The sequence below is a fragment of the Neodiprion pinetum genome, chromosome 2 (assembly GCF_021155775.2).
Source record: "Neodiprion pinetum isolate iyNeoPine1 chromosome 2, iyNeoPine1.2, whole genome shotgun sequence".
NCBI classification, from domain to species: domain Eukaryota; kingdom Metazoa; phylum Arthropoda; class Insecta; order Hymenoptera; family Diprionidae; genus Neodiprion; species Neodiprion pinetum.
Genome location: NC_060233.1, coordinates 39,913,151 through 39,938,013, shown reverse-complemented (window position 1 = coordinate 39,938,013; position 24,863 = coordinate 39,913,151). Strand labels below are relative to the sequence as shown.

Below are 24,863 nucleotides of genomic sequence, written 5' to 3'. Positions count from 1 at the left end.
GAGAATAATACACATATCTCTCGTCTTATCTGCAGTCTTCGACGCGAATTTTCAAGTATATCAGATGTATACGTACGTGTGAATAAATTTAATTTTTTTCCCCCACTTCACGGGGGAGTTCAGTCGGAGGTGTTGCGGTTCAGAGCTCATTTCGTCGCTCGCGAGATATTCGTATGTGAAATGGCGTTTTTTTTTTTTTTTTTCACACCTAGCTCGTTCCCTCGTCTTTCCGACTTCCTCACGCTTCTTTCTCCTCCTCCTCCGTCTTTCTCCCATCTATTCTCCTGAGAGCCGAATCAAATATTTACGTCGGAAATTCATCCGGTTCAACACGGCCGCGCCTCCAGCTTCACTGCGTCACGTACTGGCGCGGAAAATTGCTCGTCAAATTAAATTCAGATGCCGAAATTCGTTTGGGCATAATATACGATACTTTTAGTCCAATTATTTTTAATTTTATCAATGTGCACGTAATAACACCGCTATTGAAAGTTTTTCTCGTGGAATATCGATCTTCTTCGCAGAATAATTTCTTGTTTTTTTTCGCTTCGATTTGTATTATTTTGCTTTGTTTTTAGCGTCGCACGTGATCACGATCAGCTGCGGGACTTTTAGATCTTTCGATCTTCGTCCTCTCTCAGCTTCTTAACATTCTTTCGCACGTGATACGTCATACGGTATAATACACTGTATGTGAAGATTCCTTGGATCTGGTCACGTTCGTTTCACAGATCCCTTGAGGCTCCGTCACCCTGAATATACGTCTTGTAGGTACTTTGCATGATGTTAGTGACACTTTACGTATAATGATAATGATAATAACGATAAGTGCAGGAGTGACAGGGAGAAAGAAGGAAAGAGAGGAGTTACAGGGCAATAAGACATTTCCTGTACGTATTAAATGGAAATAATACATAATACAAGTAAAAGAACGCTTTTCACAGCCGAACGGCTGCAAACTTTCCCAGTGGAAGTTGTCCGCTTTAACAAATGCAAATGATCGTCGATGGTCCTGCCGGGGGAAACGACAGGGTTCCACCAGCGCCAATTTCGGTGGAAGAAGGAAATTAAATAAAAGAAAAAAGGAGAATCGCAGATAACTGCGGGGCTTATATAGCAAGACTTTGTCGTTGCTCCGCCTCGCGCTCAGGCCTCGAGTCCTGCGAATCCCCAAAGGACTCTACTACAGAAATACATAATCCAGAATTCTCAACACGGTTCTACCATATAACCGAGAGTGCGGCTATTCCAGACTAGATCATCCGAGCTGCAGAAATGTTGCTGGCGGCAATAATCCCAGCTGGTACATAACCGGAAATATTCTGGCTCTATAAGTGACTTCGACTTTCCGACCTTGTCGATTGTTAACGTTGTAAATTTTTTACCTATATTTTTCTTATTTTTTTTTTTTTTTTCTCATGCTCCCGGGGAAAACGGAGAACGCGAAGGAGAGGAAAATTAAAAAACAAACCAAGTTACGAGCAAGTTGGTTAATTGTTGGACGCTCGCCAGTTTGGCTTAATGACTCGTGCTTCATGCCAAAGATTTACCTTTGACATTTAAAATTTTTCCTGCAGGTTACCGCGGGAATACGTTTGAAAAATGTCCTTTTGGTTTTTTCTTTTCGTTTATTACGATCCATAATGTACTATTTAACTATCGTTTCGAGTGTATTTCAATAAGGGAATAATTTTTTGTCGGTTATTTGAGAAACCTTTTGTCGCCGATATGCCTGAACGATGGATTTTAGTGCGAATACCGCGAGACGTATAATTAAAACGTGATTATTCCAATAAAAACAAACAAACAAACAAAAAAAAAAAAACTTTTCATATATTTCCATAACCTTGTTCGATATTTCATATTTACACCTTCTGAAAAATAATACCGTAATTTCCCGCGATTGCCAATTATTTGCAAGGGTACCCGCGCACGTGTGTGTATAATTTTAACGAGTTTCAGTTAAATTACGTTTGAGGATAGAAAATATGTTCATTTCAACTAGAGAATTTACTTTTCTCTGTAATAGGAAAATTCTTTAAAAGTAAATGATTAACCAACAGAAATAAAATTTTCACGTGGGACTTGGGGTTTCCTACAATCCCGTGAAAATTTACATTAGAAATATGTATTGCTCGACTGGGAATAGCTAAACGACTCTCGCGAGGTGCAAAGTGGCCATCCTCGACAGTTGATGGTAATATTTCAATCTTTATCTCCCGAATATAAAGTCCGGTTCCGTAAATTGATTATCCCGTAATTTATAAAAATTTCACTTTGCATGAATTAGATGAAGACTGGATTGCATGTAATAATTTTTTAATGTTACAAATTTAGCGAAACCTACAATCAGATATTTTTTCAATTCTTCCAAGTTACTTTGTTCACGAGTACCAAACTTCCGGATTCCGCGAATAATGAATGGCGGATATCCTGCGATCGCTTTCCGGTTTCGAATTCTTCGACATTTGCAATCAGATTATAAGACTCTCTTCGACACTTCGGTAAATACCTCTATTGCTTTCCAATTATTTCTTTCAATCTTCAACCGCAAAGGGTTCGGTTTGCTTTCCTTGTTTACCTTTAATCGCAAGAGAATTAGGTATGTATAATAAACGGCGTACGATCTGAGAGAGAAATTCTATTCATCGTCAGTTGAGAAGTAAATTGCGCTCGGAATGTCCTAACAGGACTTTCCCCAGGCCGGCTTTCCGTAAGAAATATAATTCTCGCGTTTTATCACCCCTCGCTAACTCTTAATTGTAATTATAAATATTCTCATTTTCATTCCCCCTCGGCCCCCCATTTTTGAAGATGGGACGGCCTTAAGTAATTCGATAAACATTTTTAGTACCTCTTTGAACATCCGTTGGCTAGGAAGAAGTTTTTTTTATTACGCGCCAGGCAAAAACTTCTTTTACTTTTCACCACCTTCTTTTTTTATACTTCGATAAAAGCGACGAAAAACCTTTCGTGGCGTTTTACGTAGGCCAGCGAAAATGTTTTCCCTTGTCTTTCACCAGGCAATGTATAGTAAACGTTTATCTATTATTATACATTGTTATATATTAAAGATATCGACACTGCATTCGTGTAGCAGCGATAAAATCAGTGCGGTTATTTCCCTTATTAACGTATTATATAATATACCTATACTCATCTTTCGAAAATAAATTGAACCGAGTAAAAATAGCGAATATTAATTCGAAATCTCACCTTATCTCTCAGCTGCGTCACTGTCCGAATTCGACGCGCTATCTTCGATGCTTATACTCTCACCCCATTGGTCCATGAACTCCATTATCACTCCGAGTGTCCACCCGAAGCCGGTTTGCACGTTATATTCACCCCCGCCTCCATACTCTCCTGGGTTGATTGCACTGTACTGAAAAATTGAAATAACAGTGTTGGAATTAAACTGGTAGATGAACAGACGCGGTAATCAGCCGGTTGCCAAGCAGACGGGAATAAAATTTCAGATTTATAAGTTCACTCAGGGATAACTCAAGTATAGCCGCAGCTCTTTGACGGTCCAATTTCATTTATTTTGACGTTTGAACGCGAGGTAGCGAAAAGAAGAAAAGAAAACTGATAAAGCTATAAGCATGCCAATTTCAACGCGATCGATGAGTCAGCGGCTTTAATCGTACAGAATTTAACGTCGAATGGCAGGAAAGTCTCCTGTAGCTTGATCGTGCTAGATTAACATTTTCTTAATTTGCGGGTCGTTTAATAAGACCCTTCTTATCATTAATTAAAAAGAATTTCAATCATTCGCAGCTCCTTGCGGAGTTCAGCGGAATTGCTGCTCTTGAATTTATTATTATATGACTTTGGAATTTTAAATCCCCACCGTACAAACGCGTCTCATATCGTCCAAAAGTTTTATCAAAACTTACATTGTGCGCCAAAGTCCTTTAATAAAGCATCGTAATTCTTAACCCACTTAAATGAAGCTTATACACTACAATCCAGCCACACATTTATTCCATGATCGTAAATATTACATTCAACCCTTTAACGCGTAGCGTATCGTGAAATATATGAGTTAATTATGCAAAGCGTTTAATTTCAAATAACATTTCAGGTTACTAAATCTGGAAAAAATCGATGAAGCTGTTTGAATACCTGAAAAAAAATCATGGGAAATTGCTTTTACTATGGTTTTAAAGGTGAAAAGTCGTATATTTTTTTAATGTATAAACTCCACAGTATATTTATTATTTGCATTATGTATGCAAATGCGTGTCACACATATCGCGTATTATTATTACCGCTTCGAAAATATTACATAAATGCGTGGTGTAAATAATAAATTTTGATGCAGTAATATATGCGAGCACCTTCAGAGCAGCGTCGTGTTAATCCCGTCCCGTGGCGGTTTAAATCATTTCCCAAATACGTATGTAATCCAAGTACGTAGCATCCCTTTGGCCTGATTGAAGGCCACCGCATATCAATAAATTAAATTTCAAATTACAAATTACCCAAGTTACATTGCTTTCCGAGCCTCCAAAGGGCCAGAGGCCAAAGGATTTTGAATTAAATTGAAACGTACAATGCAATCTGGCGTTATATTTATTCCGGTCCCGTTTTACGACGCGCCAAACAACGTCTTTCAGAAAACTTGCGCCTTCGTATAATTCTCCAGCATAACGCATTGTGTCGCAGATAAAATAGTTACGACTAGAATTCCACGAGATCGTAATAAAACCCCATAACTACAGATTGCAATTCTTAGACACACGCACGTTTATAAAATGTATTTCCATGGCAGAAAATTCATCTCAGTATGTAGCAGGAAATTATTTTAGTGGGTAAATCTTCTCTGTTCTATTTCAATAAAATTATTCCAAAATTGCTGCAGAATTTTTTCAATGAATTTTCACTCGTGTATAAACTGTTTTGAGTCTCAAGAAAAATTCCAACTCTACTTGTAATTAGTTCAATGAAAATCGGTGTCTGTGAAAATTTTTCAGTCATTTTAATACATTTTGATGCAATATACGCGTACTGGGTTTCCTTTTGAGCGCAATAATTAATGGCGGCGGGAGATCTTGAATAATTCAGGACCGCGGAATCCTTGGTTAGAAATTTTCACTCCGAATCCAACGTCCATATTACTCAGCTCGACCTGAAGATGGGTCTGATTCTTTGTCAGTCCTCGGGTATATATCTTCCTTGTGAATTCTCCTACGCAAATCGGATTTTCTCTGATATACTCGAACGAAGCTGTCCACCTTATCGAATATCCCAAAAATACCGAAACGGACCGCCGTATTATCCGATATATATCCAGGTCCCATCGCTTCGCAGGATTTTATTTATAACCCGTCTTATTTATATTTCATCCACACATCCAGGTTTTGTTCCACCCTCCGCGTCCGCAAAGAGATATTTCGAAACGTCGGGGCGGTGAACATCCGTCCCTTTCACGTGCCGCTGTGTCGGGTATATAACGACCTTATTCTCACCGAGAGATTTGAATTTGCAGCCCGTAATGCTCCGCAAGCATCGTTACTTACCGCCTTGACGCAGGATATTTATTTCGCGAGAACTTGACAAATTCCACTCTTCCTCTCAAGCTCTTTCCCCATAAATTTATCTTTCTCTCTTCATTCGCGAAAAATATTTCCGGCAAAGCGACGCGATCTATTTCACGCAGCCGCGCATCGTCTTGGGAACGAAACTCACCAGAGGTGATAAAATTTCGAGATTATCAGGCATTCCGCACCCTTCGTTCATTCACTTTTCCTCGGTTCGTTCCTCCGCCCTGCGGATATCCTCACCTTTTCAAACAGCACGTCGTACTCGGAGAATCCAAGGTAGTTCGCGTGGAGCCATCTGGTCGCCAGGACCTTCGCCAAGGACGTGGCAGGCTCCCATCCGGTTCTTTGAAGGCCGAACACTATCACCGATTGCATGTTGGGCCAGGCGTTCGGATAATCCCATTGCTCCCCGGTGTTGTCCTTAGAAACGGGGCTGCCTCCTGCGAAGGAATCCGTCACGCAAGGTTTCATTCGGTCCCAATTACGTAATTACTTCCAGGCAGGGAAAATAGACCTGTTTTCTCTAATTTCAATTCGGCTTGTGGATAACTAGACAAGATCCCGGGAGCTTTTTCCCTGACTGTGCCGGACGATTTGCAGGATGAAGAATCACGGTGATTTTTTTACGACCCCTTCACGGATACGATAAAAAATTCCGTACCCCAGACACAAGGGCGCATTTGACGTCGATGCGGGAATGATAGACCGACGATGCGTACCAGACGTCTATCCATTGAAAAGCTCTACTTTCACTTCAGCGAGGAAAATTTATGGAGAATTTGATAACGGGGATAGGTACTAAAAAAGGTACATGGTCCTTACGATTCGCGAGCAATACCAGCAGTTCTGAAGTAAAAATAGCAAGCCCGGTACTTGTGGTACAACAAAAAGGATTGATTCGACATTTTTTTTTTTTTTATTCTCGTTTATTTTCTTTTGATGATAAAATTCATCGAACTCACCCATAAACTGCGTGATGCCGTGTTTTTCAAGATGTCGAACGCTGCTCTCGGCGAGATCCTTGGCCTTCGAACGATTGTAGCTTCCGCAATAAAGGGGAGCGAAGTTGGAGGCGTAGTACCGATTCCTCGATCTCTGCTGTTCGATGTCGTAATCGAGCCACATCTCTTCTTGCTCGTTCCAGAGAACGTTGTCAAGCCCGTCTTGAATGAGATTGGCCATCTTGCCGTAGTACTCAGATTTCTGTAACCAGAACACAAAAAATTTATACGAAGCGTAATTAAAGGCAGGCTAAAGCTTTTACTACGTTCGATCCTTTTCAGAAGAAGACAAAGATTACGGAAAAAAGGAAATAAATAAACGAATAAAAGATAGCCCAGGCGATCGGAGCACGTGAGTTTTTTCTCTGCGCTGAGGCGAAGCTGGGCGGTGAATTTTGGCCGAAATAGCCTGGGTCAGGACTCGATTAGGGTCACTCGGTGGAAGACGTGGCCAATTAATTCAATTACACCCGGTAACGTGGATTCGAAATATTCCGCGGCAACGTCACGAACGCGGTGTCGCAACCTGCGTTTTCATTTCGCAAACAAGTTACTTTTACGAATCCCCAGAATACATTTGCTAATACGGCAAGTGTACCGTTGTACCGGTTTATAATTTGGTGTATAAGCTTGCTTGTGCGTACGTCAATGGGATGAATTTGATATTCTACGAGGGGACGTTTCAATTATAAAAAAGCATTTCTCGTGGTTCTATTTCTACGGTTGCCAGAATCGTACCGATGTGCTCGGAATCGTATTGTTGGCGAATTTCCAATCGGGCTATTTCATTTTGTGCAATTCGCGTAAAACAATTCATGTTTCCTCTTCGGTTCGAATTAGCCTGTTATTGAAGCCTACGTACTGCTTACAATCGCATCTGGTGATGCAAGAGTTACAGGGATTATTTGTGCCAGACGTGAGAAATTCCGGGTTGAGAATTCCATTGAGAAATCAAGGCGGAGTCACTTCATGTAAAAACTGTGAATCTTGGCTGATACATTGTATGATTGATAGATCCTAGATCGTTGTTTTGCAATACTTGACGCATCATGGGCTTCGTGCATGCGAGGTGTTTATGGATTTGTGCGTTTGCAGCCTGGTGTAAGCCCTTTCAGAGAAACTTATCGGTATAGATTATGAATTGCTTTTCTCTCCATCGAATGAAGCAGATTTTGAGTTATGTGAATATTGAAATTTAATTCAGTCAGAGGTGAATTGAAAAAGAAAGATCATGATCCTATTACGGGTATCGGAACACTCTGAATCACTAGTGACATAAGGACGTCTAAGGTTTGCTCTTCCGTATAAAAAACACCCTTTACAATTTTAGTACGAAAATTTGCAACATTCAAGTTCGCACCATCGTTAGTCATGTCTAAAAGTCATAACTGAACTTGGAATCTCAATCGATTAATTGTAGAATTTCAATGTATCTAAGAGAAATGCGATAAAAAAACTTGCGCGACATAATTTTATGATGTTTCTCGATCCTTCAACGTATATATTAATTATCACGTACAAATTCCGAACGCCAATAGAATTTCTCAAGAAAAATTCTCATAACGGTGGGATGAAGAAAAGTATTTTACAGAAAAAATACAAGTATGAGAAAATAATGGTCTGCTTCGTTATTCGCGTGTGCCAAAAAACTCTAAAAGCAAGCAACTTTGGCAAGTAAGTAGTTTGTTCCCTCAAGTTCGTGTCTTTAGTAGTCTGAGACGTGAGCAGGTGCTTTTGGCACGTATAATACTGCAAGCCCACGCAAGACGTCTCAAAACCTCTCAGGTCTAGTAAATAATGGGGCTTTAAGTCAGCCGTGAAACGGACACTGAGCTGCACCCACATGTTCTTGGTAATGGATCCAGCACGCGTTAACTTCCTCACAACATGTAGAAATCTGCTTAGGTACAATCAGTTGCTAATAATTGAAATCAACGTCATCCGATGATACTCCCTTTCATTAAATAAGGGTAGAATCCGTAAAAGGAAAGAACAGTCAGAGAAGATACGGGGTTAAAAAAAAGGAAAGACAGACTCATGGGTATAATATCCAGAAATGAACTCACCGTAGGTTCGTTCAACCATAAGTAAAACTCGGAGAGAAGCTGGGCATCCCTCTGCAAAAAGGCGTTGAGATCGACAGGTACGATCGTCCTGGTCCTGATCGTAGTGAGATTACCGAGCACCCCGTCTGTCTCATCGAACCAACGACCTGTAAAGTCCCAACCACTTTGGGCACCGGCCTTCATGTCCGTGTAGAAACTTTCCGAACGATCACTCCCGAGCTTCTGTGCGTTGTTGTAGTCCTCCCTGTACATGTGGGAAATGAGATAAATGCGGAATTCCGTGAATCGCTTGCCGTACTCCGACATGCCGGTTCATTAGGTCCCATAATTTGTCTCGTTTTCCTCCAAACCATGGATCTCGAGGCATATCAATGATTACGGAATTTTTTCCACGTTACAGAATCGAGAGATAGGTAGAAGCAAGGACAGCGAAATACGGACCGCTCTCTCTCTCTCTCTCTCTCTCTCTCTCTTGGATACAATTATCTCGAGAAAACGTGCTCAAGTGGTAGCAGAGAGTGCAAAAAGGTGGAGAAAAAATAACGGTAAAATAAGAATAAGGATGGGAAAGAGAAGATAACGCGGAGTGTGTGAGAGAGAGAGAAAGAGAGAGAGAGAGAGAGAGAGAAATGAGACGGATCTTTCTTGTCTTCCGATTCATGGGATTCCTGTCATTCGCTTTGTCCCCAAAAAAAAGGGAACAGCTCTTGAGATAACTTTTCTCGATCCAGCTGACTTGCAACTCTTTTATTCCTTTTATTCGTGCGTACACCTGCGCTAACGACAATTATGATAATAATGAAGATCTCGCATTGCTGCGGTTCTACGTACCGATAACTTTCTGGCCGTGGTCCGACATCGCTGTGGACCGTGTATCGGGCCACTTGATAAGTTTTCCCGCCTTTTTTTACCTCGACGAACATCTCCTGGAGCCAATAGTCCAACTCTAGTTCTATCGTAGCAATGTTTGCCCTCAGGAAATCAATGTCATTCGTAACTTCCATGTAACTTGCCACCTAAGCAAACGAGAATATTACGTCGATTTGTTTCCTTTCCACTATGTAAGATGTTGCGAAGAGATTTCAATGTTACTGGAAATTCGCCCCCGTCTCTCAGCTTACCTTCAATATCGACCTTCTGTGCCAATTTTAACGGTCATATTAAATTACGGCGACTTATCGATGCGAAATTTACATGGTCGTGTAATTTATTTCAAATTCTTACAGACGTAATACCTTCGTCCTTTGCGCAAGTGATTAGATCGCGAATAATAACCACGCGCTGATAATTTGAAATGGTGTTTATAACTTTTTAAGTCGAGATTGGGGAGCCGTGAAATTACTTTCTGCGAAGACTTTTTTCCACCCCCGAATGATTGGTATAACTCGTTCATGGACAGAGCAGTTCTCTTCAATAGGGGACCTAAGTGAACCGAACAAGCGGGTGCAAACGAAGGTTGGAATCACAGGTAATATGAATAATTTATTTCGAAGATTTGACAGTTAATTATATCCTTTGAAAGGTGGTAGGTTTCTTTAGTTTTCTTTTTTTTTTACTTATTCGACGTTTTTCTTTTCGTATTTTTTTTTCTTCCCTCTCGTTTTCACTCTAAGTCAAAAAAATTAAAAAAAAAAATAAAAGTTTGCCGACCGTCGGGATTAACGGGGTTCGGTCTTTCCTGTCTCGACTCGTTAAATTGTTTTGGCTGACGAGTTTGTTTCGAAACTGTTTCACCTTTGTCCTGCCAGCCTCACAGATACTTCTCGGTACTTTTTGCGCGTGTAAAAAAAGTCTAGAAATTCCTTCATCCGAAGTAAAAGAAACTTAGATAAAGAGAACCACGATCCATACCCGTTACAATTAATTCTGTGATTGGATGCAGTGCTTTTTTGTATCGACAACGCTGCTTGTTGTTTATCGATATTGTCCGATTTCCATTGCGGCAGTTTTGTCAAACATATTTTTTCTCAACTTTTTTCCCGCGGAAAATTTCACAGTGAGATGGAAATATCTTCGAGACTTAAGATACGTGGATGTAGTGGAAAAGTACATCGAGAGAGAACGCGTTGCGACCGTGTCAAAGATCCAATATCGTCTATTATACCCGAGTGTCTTCAGAGTTGAATGGAAATTGCAGTACGGAGATACGTTGAATGTGGCGATGATAACCTTTGGCACAACTGTATCGTAACTATGTACAATTACCGAGAGAAGCGGTTGTAGTTGCTTCCACACGAACGGAACACAGAGAATCGCAAATGCGACGATCGCAGACGAACCGAGAACTGGTACTCCTGCTCCAGCTACCATCGCAAGTGCCGGATCGATATTCTCGACATGAATTCAAGCCACATTCACTAATTGCAACCCCGAAACAGCCCAACAACATTTGTCGAAATCTGTAAGCCACGATTAGCCATAGTTTTGGGATAAGTTGAGCGATAATCTTCGGTGATGAGTGGAAGTTTCGATCCGATAACGAAGTCCGATTCCCAAGCTTCCCAACAAACATTCCCAGCTTCGAAGAAGGAGGAAAAATTATATCAGCTGTATCGTCTTAAAACCCAATCGTCAAATATCCAATTCTATGAAATGTAAACCGTGGGTGGTTTTTCTTATTCGATCGTCGATCCGCCTGTCGGTTCAGCGCTTTTATATCTAAGAGTATCGGTTGCCTGTCAAGAGAATTATTGAACCAGGTGAAATAATGCTTTCGTTGTTGGACCTACCATCTGCGCTAACATCGGTGGCTGACTTCTCATGAGATAGTAGCTTCTGAATCCATTTGGTATGAACCCGTATTTTTTTATCACAGTAAAGAAGTTCTCCAGCATTCCTCGAACCGTATCGTTCATACCGCACAAAAGCATTCCGCGCATTGCCCAGTAACTGTCCCAGTAGTAGCATTCTGAAATTTAATTATTCACCAAAAGAAAACGACGGTTAGATACCGCACTGATTTATCTCTGGGGGGGTGTAAGAGGCAAAAAAAAAAAGTAGAAAAAGAATGATCCACACGCGGTTCATCCTCACCTCTGAATCGGCCACCAGGAACGATGAAACCGTTCGGCGCGTAAATGAGACTGTGTCTTTCCGGATGTTCGGCCACTTCGGGTTTAACTTTTCTGGCAAGTTGAGGCCATATGCGATTCAGCTCCTTTACCCATTTTCGGTATGTTTCATCCTTGATGCGATTCAGTATCGGCGGATTTTCTTGCCAGTCAGGCGGTGACCACGTTTCGAGCTCGGAATCAGACTCCTGGGCGAAGTTTTCACTCACGAACTCTGTCACCTGAGAGTGGTTCGGATTGTTGTCCGTTGCCTCCATCAGTTTTTTGAAGCTGTAAAACGAGACGATTGCTTGTGTGCAACGAGAAACACGATTGCGTTCTTCTTCACGGGGTATCGCAAGGGGTTTATACCACGGTACAACGTTTCGCGACTACACACGTCGACACGTCGTCGGGTCTGAATTTTTGAATACGTTTCACAAGCTGAAAAGAACAATGGACTCACTTGCTGAGCGTAACTTCTGGGTCGTTGAGTTGGTAGAGGTCGACGAACGTCTTGCTGTCATTGAATATTTCAGCGAGTTGGACGGTTTTGAGTAAATCTCCTTGGCAGTAGATCGAGCTGAAAGAAAATAAGGCTCTGGTTATACGCGGGTGATGATTTAAGATCAGCTCGTTCGCACAGAAATTTTCCTTTATCATTATGGGCGGACATGTTAACGTTAGTACATTGAAAATTTCTCGAGGTTAACTTCAGTCGATAAATCCCAACCTGATCACGCGCCGTGCGACAATTCTTTTTTCTTTATCCAATCGGTTTTGTTTCAAAGATATTCACTTGTCCCCGAGGTTCGGTTGGCTGGACGAAGAATATTAAAGTAGGTACGCGATCGGTTATTCGCAATCTCCTTGCGAAGACAATGCGAGTGCGATTTTCACGTGAAATATACCCATCGGATAGCGATGTGTCTTTTGAACTCCGATCAACTGCTTACAGTCTTGATTTATCTTGTACGGTTTTTTTTTAAGGGGTGCCAATAGAGGGGGCGAGATTTATTCGCAGAAACTGCAAAAATAAGTCACCGCTCTTGCGACTCCCATCCCTGCTGAAAAAAAAAACTCCAAGTTTTTCTAACAAGAACTTGCAACTTTGCTTTATATATTTTACCGCCGTTTCTCGAGGGTCTCAAAAACTTTCTAAATCCTAAATCGTGGTCACTGCTCGACGGTAAAGTTTCGTCGACAATTTCCGCTCAAGGATCTTGAGACAGACGACAATTTTTCATCTTTCACTTCAGACGCGTGTCAATAGCGGCTGGAAGCGTCGCTGCATCGCAATTTCGTCAAGACTGTGTAAGAAAGATGCAGAAACGAGTTTTTCGAGCGGAGTTGGTCAAGGCTCTTTTAATCAACATGACGCGTTAGATGCGTCATTTTTTTTCTGCCCCTCTAGTCGAGAGTCTGACCGGAAATTAACGGAAATAAGAAGAGAAAAGAAATTGCGGATAATAAACTTTGAACTTCATCGTCGTAATTTTAATCCTCAGGCCTTGAATTTTCTCATAATAAACTTTTGGCCGCGTCGCTCTGAAAGTAACGAGACTCTGCAAATATTTTTCCCAGTTTTCGTCAAGCTACGCGGAAAAACGAATGTAGGTACCTACTATATCATTTCTCCAAGATAAGCTTTATCTCGGTAATCTCCGTTTAATTCCTCTCATAGCAAGACCTCCGCGTCTACCGGCTACTAATCTGCTGTTATACTTACGAGATTGCTTGTCGCGCTTCTATAAGTTGGATTCGAAATTCGCTTTCGCAGTGCTGTAGAGATCAGATATATATATATATAGACGACTGAAGAAATTTTCCACAGGGAGAAACGAATCGGAATATAGAAATGATATTTGACCGTATAATTCAATCGGAAAAAGATAATTGTAACGGGATGGTGAAATTTGTCCTCTTTTGTCGTGTACTGTTAACCCTCGCAGCTTAAAAACTTGATAAAATTACGTGACGTAATTCACAAACAAAAATGAAGAGTGTACTACTTCCAAGTGTCGAGAGAAGAAAGAGGACGAGAAAAAACAACGGCGACAATAATAAAAAATGCACAAGGCTGCTTGATTATCTTTAAAAATTTTAATTAAAATTATACATAAATTACGAGGAACACTTTGAAAAGCGTGTATGTGACGTGAGTGGACAATCTCAAAGCGGTGGAAAACGCAAATATTAATTAATTTTTTCAAATTATTATTATTATTATTATTATCATTACTTTGCCGACCTCGTGATAAAAATTTATGCGACCTCCGACTGACCTGGCACGTATAACGTTTCACTAATCAACTCAGACGTTTTAAATTTATTTCCGGATCCAAATCATCGAACCTGTATCTTGATCCCGGCTTATATATATATATATAACGTATTGTATGTATAAGTATACCACACGCATATATGTATTCATATATAACCAATATTCAATGGATCGAGTAGAAACAAACACGATGCTAGATGATGCCTATAAACCGTCCTGCAGCGTTAAAACGCGAATGGTCCCATAAAAGTACATTTTATTAGGAGGTGGACATGGGTTATTCATTTGGTGAAATTGATCCGTTTATACCCACCGTCACTCACCGAGACCCGCGTATAGAATAATACAACGGCATTGACCGAGGGAGCGTCGCTCGCAGTGGCAATAACTCATCGTTGGACCCGTTATCCTCCGAAAATAATAATAATAATAATAATAATAATAATAATAATAATAATAATAATAATTAAACAAACAAGAAAAGTAGGCACGAAAGCCTCGGATATATTTACCGGATATTGGTGAATAACTTTTCCCAATGTCACTCGAGCGGGAAGATCATGCCTCGATGCATCGGTAATTAATGTCGTACTTCATTATTCTGATATAGCGGCGCGAACTCGTGCGTGATCTCTAATTAATTTCGGGTATTACTCGGCGAATAACTTTTCATTGTTATGTCATCGTACAGCTCGACTTACACCCACGATTATCGATTTGCGGTTTTCTCATTAGGTGATTTACAGTGTAACGCATAACGTTGATGGCAGAACGGTTCGACGAAAGTTTCGGCGATATACCGATCTTGGAATATCCTGTTACACTTACTTCCGCCGAATAAGGCAAATAGACACATGTATATATGAACAACAAGGGCGACTCGGTTTCTCTTCGATTTCTGTGTGCCTCTTGCCAATTAATCAATTAACTTCGTAGTAAATTGACCACGCGGATGTCTTGTCTGCTGCTTGCATGCTTCGATTATATTAGTCATATAAGAAATATTTTATTACAACAATCAACGTCTGTCGATCGCAGATATCACTTTGAAAATTGACTATTCGGCTCGAGAATATTGCACGCTATTCTATACAGTTTCATTTTGCAATGTAGGTACAATTCAAGTTCACGAAGTACGAACTTTCGAGCCGTTCGAAGCCTGCATTCAGATGAAACACCGTATCCATAGTCTTCGTAAAAGCACAGGAATCATCGTACGGATTCCAGATGCAGGTTTCCATAGCCTCATTTCAAGCGAAAGGTGCGCGAGAATAATTCGAAACGGAATACACGAGGCTCGACGCATTACAAAGCCGGCGAGGATCAAAGCTGAGCAACCGAACAGGTGAAATCTTTGAAAACCCTCACGAAACGCACAGATTTTCCTCCTTCTCAAGTATTCAACATTTTTTTCGAGTCTCGCAGCGCTTTCAGTGAATTACGAGGCTTGTGCCCGGGAGTCGGCGTCGATGCTTGATTTGTTACTTCACTTCGCGAGACGACGATTCGTTTGCTTTGGCGCAGATGCGATCTGCAGGTGACGCGGAGCAAAGAAGAAACGCAAAAGAGGGGCGGAGATTAAGAGGCGAGGAAATATATATCCACCCGTCTCGAGCTCCGCCATTATAAAGCTCGCGTACTTGAACCGCGGTTGATGTTACCCAGAACCACCTGGTATCTATCCGTCCAGCTTTTCCTCCTCGAACTCGTTTCCGATACTTTATCCATATACCCGCAGTAACGACGTCTCAGCTCATCGCGGTTCACTAGCGGCTATCATTATATACACCTACTTATTTTCCTTGCATGCGATGCGATGCGTTATAATTAATTTGGCAAGTGGATATTTCGCAGTTTGCGGTAATTGGCCGAAGTCATTGATCAGTCGGTGCAATTAATACCAAGATTTTTATGTATAATAATACGTGAATATTACAAGTCGTATGTATGTACGTAGAAATGTATGAGACTACATAAAAGCCGGTGTTCTTCTACCCTTATGTTGCCGGGTAATTAGACAGGGAAAAATCTGACCCACTTGTATTTGCACTCGTATATTCGTTATACGGCTGTACCTGACGCGTTTTATGTGCCTATAAAAAGTAGAAAAAATATCGTGCCGTTCCCGTACACATTTATAATAATAACGGGTCCAATATCACATCCAACGGACGTCAGCTGTTGTCCTCCCGGATAACGCGAATGCCCGACTTTATTGTTCTTGCGTTATAAAAATGGAGGAAAAAATATTTACATAATACCTGTTGTGTCGCGTATCCATCGGACGTGGGAATAATTGCCTATCCGCGTGTATTTGTACAATAAAAGTGGGTCGGTTTACGCAACGTTTTAGATTTTAAATTATCGAGGAAGCAGCGCCGCCGTTGCAAAAGTAGGTTCGACGCGAGATTATAGATTATTGCAACGCGTCGGGGAAAATTGATAAAAAAGAAAAGTATCGAAATACACGAAATGAGAATAACCTGCACGAACGTTTCGCCGACGCGACGCCTGTTCTTGCACATCGTGAAACCTGGTGAGCAAGTCTGGTTCAAGAACAACAGAAATTTAAAACACCGCAGAGAAATCATGCGTCATATGTGTATTACAAAGGGTAAAACGCACGGAGTCTGAAGCGTTCGACACGCATTGGATCGTTGTGAAAGACGCGTGCCACGTAACGATAAGCTTCTGTGATATAACTGTTGGGTCAAGGTCTTCCGCATTGACGAACGGGGGTTAAAGAGTTGGAGGTAGTGAGCTATGCTCTGCAGTTCGGATGGACGGACGAATTTAACTGCAAGTATTAAAAAAGACGAGTAAAATAAAAAGACAAGGTAAGAAGCGAGGTTAGAACATTAAACGACGTTGAAAATGATCGAATATACGTGTATGTGGAAATTCGGTAATTTAATAGCACGTTCGATAAAATTTTATTTCACCTTTATTGACAGTAAAATATTTAACAACTTCAAGTGACGTTAGCGGAACAATTGGTATCGAAAATAAAAGAGTTATGAAATTCGTAAGTGGCGGTAAAATCAGCGTTAAAATGCACGGGAATGTTTTGTTACTAAAAAAAAAAAAAAAAATTTCAACTCGATTCTTGTTTTTTAATTTTTATATTTTGTTCTTGCAATGATATTTGTACCTACCATCTATAAGGTTCTGCAAAGGTAAAATTCATGCGTACCAATTTCACCGATTTTCCAGTAGTGGTCAATACACATTTTAAATACGATAATTTTACAGGTGAATTATTGCGCCGGCTGCAGATCGGCTGCAGTATTTTCAACATCATCTGCATTTCACTGTATTATATACATAAAAATGCGTGTGTATATATGTTGACAAAAAATTTCTCCTAAACAAAGCCACGGTCTGCGCCAACTATTTACCAAGTTATGAATAATCGATGGAACGTAAAGAATTAACAGAGGGGAACAAAAAATCTGCTTCCGAATCAGATCGCGCCGTTTTTACCGATCGTTATTCGCTTCTTAGGTACGTCGATTGGTTTCAGAGACCTTCTGACAACTGTCACTTATCTAGCCGCGTTTTTCGACCTTTAAACCGTAGCCAACTGCGAATGTACTTGAACAGAGGCTCGCCAAGTCACGTGCATTGGTGCAGGTCTAGAGAGAGAGAGAATTATGAATGTTGAATACCTATCGCGGCTGCGGATAGTTAGACTTTACAACGCGCGAACTCGCGCGGTCTTAGTGTGGTAGGTAAAATTAGCATCTGAGTTGTCCAACGCTATCGGCGATTCGAAAATAGAATCGCCGGGAATATTTGAATCCCATTTGTTCAATGAGTTCCAAGAATAACTGGGGCAAATTCAAGGCGCACTAACGCCGAGGGGCAATGCAAAACTTTTTGAATACCTTGTTATCGGAATTCGGACTTACTTGCATTATAACGACTTGTTGCCTGGATCAAAGCTCCCCGAGTGAATAGTTGAAATTTGTTGTATTTTTTAACGGTTAAAGCTTGAAATATTCTCCGTTTTTTAGGTAATTAGAAGAAAAAAAAAATCATTCATTCGCTACATTCAACACGTACGTTCCTGAATTTCGAAAGTTCCGCTCGATGGAATACGAGGACAGAAAAGCAATTTTCTTCGCGAAATAGGAAACGAATTATACAGAATTTTGAATTGCCTTCAACTCAAATATATCACGTTACGTTTGTCGAAGGACCTTGGTATGTATTTACTTTTCATTTGTATTAATCCCCTCCGGCTTAGTTTACGTTTAATTCCTTATTCCCTCGGCGGTATTAGACGGCTGATTGTACCTATCATTTACGCAGATATGTTCAGATGTGCCGCGGGTGGTTTATTCACTGCCGCGCAAATCCTAAATCGCAAACTTTTCGCGACAAACACGTTCCATTCACGATTCATCGTTCGGTACATGGTTAAAATGTTACACGGCAACGACGCGGAGTCGAATATGCCACTTGAACAAATTTTATACTTGGTCCGAATTCACGTCTTTTGTCCTCATTTCAAAATTACCGTTTTTGTTTTCTCTGCGTGAAAAATATTTTCATACAAAGCCAGCCTTGCTTCTCCGACGGTTCTTTATCGCCTTGCAAATTTTCATTCGCACAATAACAAAACTGACGAATGAATATTGACCGAGACGATTTTCCAGACGGCGTTGCAACGTGGGTGTGTAATTTTTTCACACATTTTATGCCGTATTAATGGAATACAAGTGTTTTCAGGTTCGTAAGTGCTCTATAACGTATAAATAACCGTAATTGCCACCGTTTAAAGAACAATTAAAATTCAATTATTGTCTACGCAGAAACCTGTCGAGAGATAGGGATCAAAACTTGTTTACCCCAGTCATTTAACCTTCGTTTGGAAATTAGATGCTATGCTGTAATATAATTACCAACAATTTTTGTGGAATCGTTATTCGGTCACTAAGCGGTGCTTTCGAATCTCCGAAAAGCTTTCCGTAAATTCAATTATCACTACAGATAATTATTCTTCAGTGGTACTTAGTTTTTACCTTGATGTTTTTGTTCCATTTATTTTTTCCCAATCTTCATTTTTGCCGACGTAACTCAACTTTATAAACGACCCCGCAGACCTCTAATTATTATATCAACAGTTAACGACGTGTCAGGACAAACTGCTACCATTAGCCGTAACAATTAATCTTCCTTTACAAAGCTGTCACTAATAATTCTACTTAAAGTACGGATAAAATAATAGCGACAGGGTTTACTCTTGACCATTAGAAGCTAAGCTCCTTTACACAATGATCCGCCTGATTACGGATCCAATCATTTTCCTAATTTCAATATCTCACCTTCATTTTTCACCACCAAAATTATATATATATATAATCCTCTTCTGTTGGAAAAATCAAGTATACGTACGTAATTCACAGCTTACGATTGGAGAATTCCATTCCTGATAACGATGATGTCCATTTTCAGTGCAGAAATGAAAAGTTATTCTTGTTTATAATATACGTATCCGTAGCTCGGACGAACTCGACTAATTACTCCAAGTGGAAATTTCCACTGGCGCTGACAACTCGGAGAGATAATTATTATTACAGTTCGAACATTGAACAGAATGTGCAGTGAAATAATTTTTTCTTAGCTTGGAGCAATAAATCTCACATAAAATTGTATCGGTATACATTCATCCAATTATTCACTCGCGTAGAAATATCAATTGTCTGTTTAAAACAAAATGTATATAAAGTTAAAATTGTATATGCATATCGTTTTTCGTTAGTCATGATTGTATGAATAAATCATATTTATTTAGTTTAAATTGCATTTCTGCCATTTTTCATTGATTTGCAAAAATTCTCTCTTTAATTTTATTTTCCGCGTTGAAATTTATTCCGATACTGGTAATTTAACTTGCTTAATTTTTCTATGCCGTTCTATCGAAGATCTTCAATGGCCACGGATAAGTTGAATATGTTTGTGACGTTTTTACGTTTTCGAAGGAAGATGGTAATGTCTAAGGTATCGCTTCACCTTTTATTTTACTATCTGAAAGATACTTCGTACAGACACTTGATACTAGAGAATTGTTATAGTTATTATCAAAATTTTTAAGACATTTCATAGACATTTTATTGAGAAACGATTCCGATCAGACGGATGGAGATGGCCGAAGGTTTATACCACCGACGATTGACTCCAAGAGTCAAGTTCCGTGCAGCCCTTGATTCCATTTTACGCGGGTATACTTGAATCGTTACATAATTCGTTCGTGACCCTCGAACGGCTCAAGTGTGCGAAGTAACGATATTACAAGACCAATGTTCTGTCCCACTGCAAGGCTGCTTATGTCCATAAATCGATTCCAATCTATTCAAATCCAAGATAATTACGGTAGTCGGTTAATTAATGTATGGCCGCGTAGTTAATCGGTGCTGAATCGAGTATACATCTCGTTAACACGACGAGTAAGTTTCAACAAACTTTACAGTCTGTGGCGAACGATGTTTTTGCCCCGTCAATTTTGTCCCAGCCGACAAGTTCGCCACATTAATTAATCTCTCTAATCGAACGTAATTTTTCAAGCATAGTAAATAACAATAATGCTAAAATCCCGAAATTTGCTCGATTCAATATCTTTGACGATGAATAATAATTATTCGGCACGATACGAAGACTGGTAGGTATAAACCAATGAAGATACGTATTACGGCTATCTACTACTTAAAACCTGTCTGACCAATGCAAACGGAACTCATTTAACCGTCAGTCGGCTTTTATTCCTTGTGTAATTAGTCGCAAAGTGTTTGCCAAAATAAATTTAGAGAGGCTTCAACCTGTACGCAATAGGTAAGCACTTCGTTTATGGACACGTTGATCACATATCACCGTGTTCAACATCGTTCGAGTGGCTACGAGGTCAGGCTTTTGGAACTCGATGGCTCGAAGTATAATCGCTTCGCAGAAACGTTTGACTTTGCTTCGCTAGAAGCGTTGATAAACCGCAGACACGGTAAGCCTGTCTCAGATTTCTTGTTCACGTCGCGTACGACGGATGTGCAACTTTCGCTCTAGCCGTTGCTCATAATTTCATGTTCCGAAACACTTTTCATACGCTTATTATTTTTACACACGCGATGCGAGACGCGACCCTCATTCATTTGCTGACCCAGCTGGGCTCTCAACTGGGGTAATTACAACTGTTCAACAATAATAGCACTTACACGTGACACGGAACAACGTCTCGTGCATTCAAGTACACGTGTCAAATCCTACGATTTCCAACGAGGAGACAGGTTATCAGTTATTATAATTCTTCCCGATCAACGATATGTACAGATGTGTTAAATCAGGTCGTGATTATTCCATGCGACATTGATTTTTCAGACGGTCGATACGATGGACTGAATAACGAATGAATTACACGATCAAGCTAAAGAGGCCTAAGACTTCTGAAGCTTATTTTATTTTACAGATCATGCAAAATTTATGACTATTGTTTGTTTCGGCTAGGGCTACAAGTGAGAATTACATTTTGTATAATTTCATTGCTCGAACGTTCAAGAAAGTTGAAAATCTTCAGAACAAAACTGTCGATAAATTATTTTATAATCATTCAACGCGTGCAATTGAAATAGATTGAAAACAAAACATTCTCAATCAAAAATTTTTACGCGCATTTGTTGACGCGTGTTCGGTTGGCTTGAGATAAACTTTCACGTACCGTGCTTGACGATACGATTAATATAAGCGTAAGAATTTTATTATCAATGAATTGCCTGCAATAATTCGCCTTTTAGAACTCACCGTCTGTCCCCGTATGAAGATAAGAGAGAGAAGCAATCAATTGCCCACCAGAATTCCGTCTTATAACGGAATACATACAACAACAATTACTATTTGATGAAGATAAAATATTTCGCACTTATGTGCCCGACAGTGATGATTTTATTAAAATAAACTTAGCTAATTGGTTTTTTTAAATCTTAATTTATTTTCCTTAGTAACAGATGCACTGTCAATCAAACACGTTGAATAACAAAGAAAAAAAAGTTTAATAATGCTGCAGGATTTGTAAGCAAATGTTTATCGATCACCTAATGTTTGCTCAACGAACAAGGTTAATGGGAAGAAAACTAACTAAAAATAAAGATAATAGGTGAGCACAGCTTGGAATAATAATTTTTAAATTGTAGTGAAATGTTTTTTTGTTTTTTTATACGATGACCGCGTTGTACAATTCTGTAGAAAAACAAAGTTCCGATAAACATTCGCGACTTTGTACGATGTGTGCTTTCACCTTTGATAATATAAGAAGAATCGCACTGTACAGTAATTCGACGATATGTTTTTAACAGAAAGAGTTACAATGTCGGAGAAAAATTAACGTGAAAAAACCGTATAAATTTTTTCTATTCACGTAGTATATACCGCGGCCTCAAAAAGAATGTCGCGATACAGCTGTTATTGACCGAACGACGGATATTTTAGGACGGTTATTCTAGCATAATAACGTGAATAATTTATAACACTCTGAAACGAGATACTTTTCGATGTATTACCAGTTTACGACGACTCCCAAGAATGTAAAAATAAATAAATAAACAATACTTCAAGTAGAATTTCATAATTTTGATACATCTTGGTACGTAGTGCCAAGAATCAATGCTGATAAAAGATAGTAACGTTTGGTTATCAAACGAATTGGCAGAGATGAAAATGATTGAAAATATCGATTATATTTACCTGTTACAGTCATGACGTATTTTGCCGTTTTTACCGATCGTAGCTGCGGTTGAAAGATGGATGACAAGACAAGCGAGGAACGAGTGGTAGAGCATCTTGAGGCGTTTTTTCACCTTGGAAAATCACCGTATGGATTGATGAATTTTGCATCAATCAATCACGGATACCTTTCACCGAGCGGATCGCGCAAGTCCTAAAATTTTGGGCCTGCCGTGTTTTAGTTGCTGTTTCCGGCGCCGCGACGTCGACACTTGTCCGCAGGTTTGACCAAAATCGGATAATAACAGCTATGAACCAAACTACAATTCACGAAACTCTGCGGCGTTGCGGAAACGGTTTACGGCAAATCGTATCCGCGCGGTTTCTAACGAGAGGTTCGCGCCGTCGCTCCTTTATATGCATCGCCGATTGATAGTAGCGCTTCGTCGATTGGTCGACAACCTTAACATTCTTTTTTCTGATTAGTCGCAGATCAGCCCGGGAGTCATCAGACCGAAGTTACGTACGAGCCGCGAGTTGTGCCGCGTATTATTCGACTATCATCGATCAAAGTAATATCACCGTCGGCGTTTAAACCGCAACTCGACGGGATGCCGAACTCACGTGCACGTCCCACGATGAGAGAAACCGATTGTTTATTTGTTATTTGTTTATTTAGAGTGAAAACGCCGATCGGGCGAACCCTAGGCAGGACACACAGGGGACAGAATAGATAAAACTGTTACGAATAACACGAGTAAAGAATAACCATTGATCCCTCCAATCAGATTATTTTGATCACGAACCCGAAAGCTGCTCACTCTGGTCTTTGAATAAATTTTAATTAATTAGTTAGAAGAAAAAAATTTCACGCTCGACGCGCCTGCAGCGATAACTCTAATTGGGAAGAGATTCGAGCAGCTGAAAATCTAGCAATTATTCCGCAACCGTTTCAATTCCGTTACGCATCAGCAGCTGCAGCTGATCTCGAAGCGTTACATTAATGCCTCGTGAGCCGGATCACGTAAGTGTAATCACGTAGTGCAATAACGTTGCCGGCGACACGATGCATCGGGAAGCTGCGGGTATCGTTTGAACCTGGGGAATCGATTGCACTGGTCCGGAAATTGAGGGAATAGGAATTGCAATGATGAAGCGTAGCCAAGGCAATCGTATTCCGAACGTATCGATCATCGGCGCAACTCGAGGCAATTTGAAAAGCTTTGAACCTCGTCATTTTTCGCCTCTGATTTCGCCGAGCTGCGATTCTACCTAAAACTGCAGGAAAAGAGGAACACGTCAGGTTTGTTGGTAAATTGTACTTTTTGGAAATATCTAATTTACTCTAGAAACAGTGAGGACGGTATAATTTATATATTCTCAAAACATTTTTTTTTTTTCCATCATTAAAAATACCGGTGACGTGGATACTTTATTCCAATTTGTACGCGTTACTCTTTTTCTTCTCGCGAATCTTTTTTCTCTCCGCGTCCTGTTTCAAATTCGAAATGTTCAAGGAATCGTTACAGTCGGCATTCGATATTCGATTCCGCCAATAAATATCAATCCCAATCGCTGATCATTATGCCCGAGAAGATACGTTATCGTCGTCTTTACGACGACCGGATTCTCCGCAAATAGAATAAACTGTCTTCGCGATCACTCCGATGATCAGTAGCATTGTTGCGTAATGAAACAACGGAAGATGATATCTACCGCGTTGTGTATTGAGCACAGGTATAAGGTTATGCACACGTAGTACAGGTATAGGATTTCCCTGCTTTGCTGCAATTAATGTCACGAGGCTTGATGGGCTCTCGTATTTCCACACGCTGGCTGACACACGTGTGTGTTTGTCAAAGTGCCGAGCTATTAAATCCGCCCAACGGATCGGCGCTTTCATTCAGTCATACATTTCAGGACTTCCGGTATCAAATGATATAATTTCTGTCGGACTCGTGCTTTTCACCCTCGGAGTTATTACATTCTGTAGGTATATGCGTATAAATGTCTAGGATCGCACCACAATCGCCAGATTTCTGCACGGCTAATGAACCGCTCGCCGCGGTAATCAGGGACGTAAATCCAAGGAAGTAAACGAGGAATGTGACGACAAAAAAAAAAAAAAAAACGGAAGCTACGTATTTTTTCGACAAATTAGCTGGAGGTAGATGGAATCGCGGGGAGCGAAAATTTCGGTCGAA

General features: G+C 40.2%; 1 protein-coding gene across 3 annotated transcripts in view; it reads right to left on the bottom strand.

Annotated features, from left to right (window-relative positions):
- LOC124212807 (trehalase) overlaps nucleotides 1-23,053 on the bottom strand; it is a 30,153-nt gene extending 7,100 nt beyond the window's left edge. The window contains exons 1-9 of one of the 3 annotated variants that reach the window (XM_046613273.2): nucleotides 22,681-23,053; nucleotides 12,133-12,249; nucleotides 11,650-11,957; nucleotides 11,346-11,524; nucleotides 9,448-9,632; nucleotides 8,617-8,860; nucleotides 6,512-6,752; nucleotides 5,790-5,989; nucleotides 3,217-3,385 (exon numbers count right to left, since the gene is read on the bottom strand). In XM_046613273.2, coding sequence (XP_046469229.1) covers nucleotides 3,218-3,385; nucleotides 5,790-5,989; nucleotides 6,512-6,752; nucleotides 8,617-8,860; nucleotides 9,448-9,632; nucleotides 11,346-11,524; nucleotides 11,650-11,957; nucleotides 12,133-12,249; nucleotides 22,681-22,775 — 1,737 coding nt within the window. In that variant the 5' untranslated portion in view covers nucleotides 22,776-23,053 and the 3' untranslated portion in view covers nucleotide 3,217. Of the gene's footprint in view, nucleotides 1-3,216; nucleotides 3,386-5,789; nucleotides 5,990-6,511; nucleotides 6,753-8,616; nucleotides 8,861-9,447; nucleotides 9,633-11,345; nucleotides 11,525-11,649; nucleotides 11,958-12,132; nucleotides 12,250-14,462; nucleotides 14,628-17,105; nucleotides 17,470-22,680 lie in introns of those variants that run through there. The other 2 variants (XM_046613272.2, XM_069133761.1) reach the window with 2 other exon arrangements.
- Nucleotides 23,054-24,863: the final 1,810 nt, after the last annotated feature.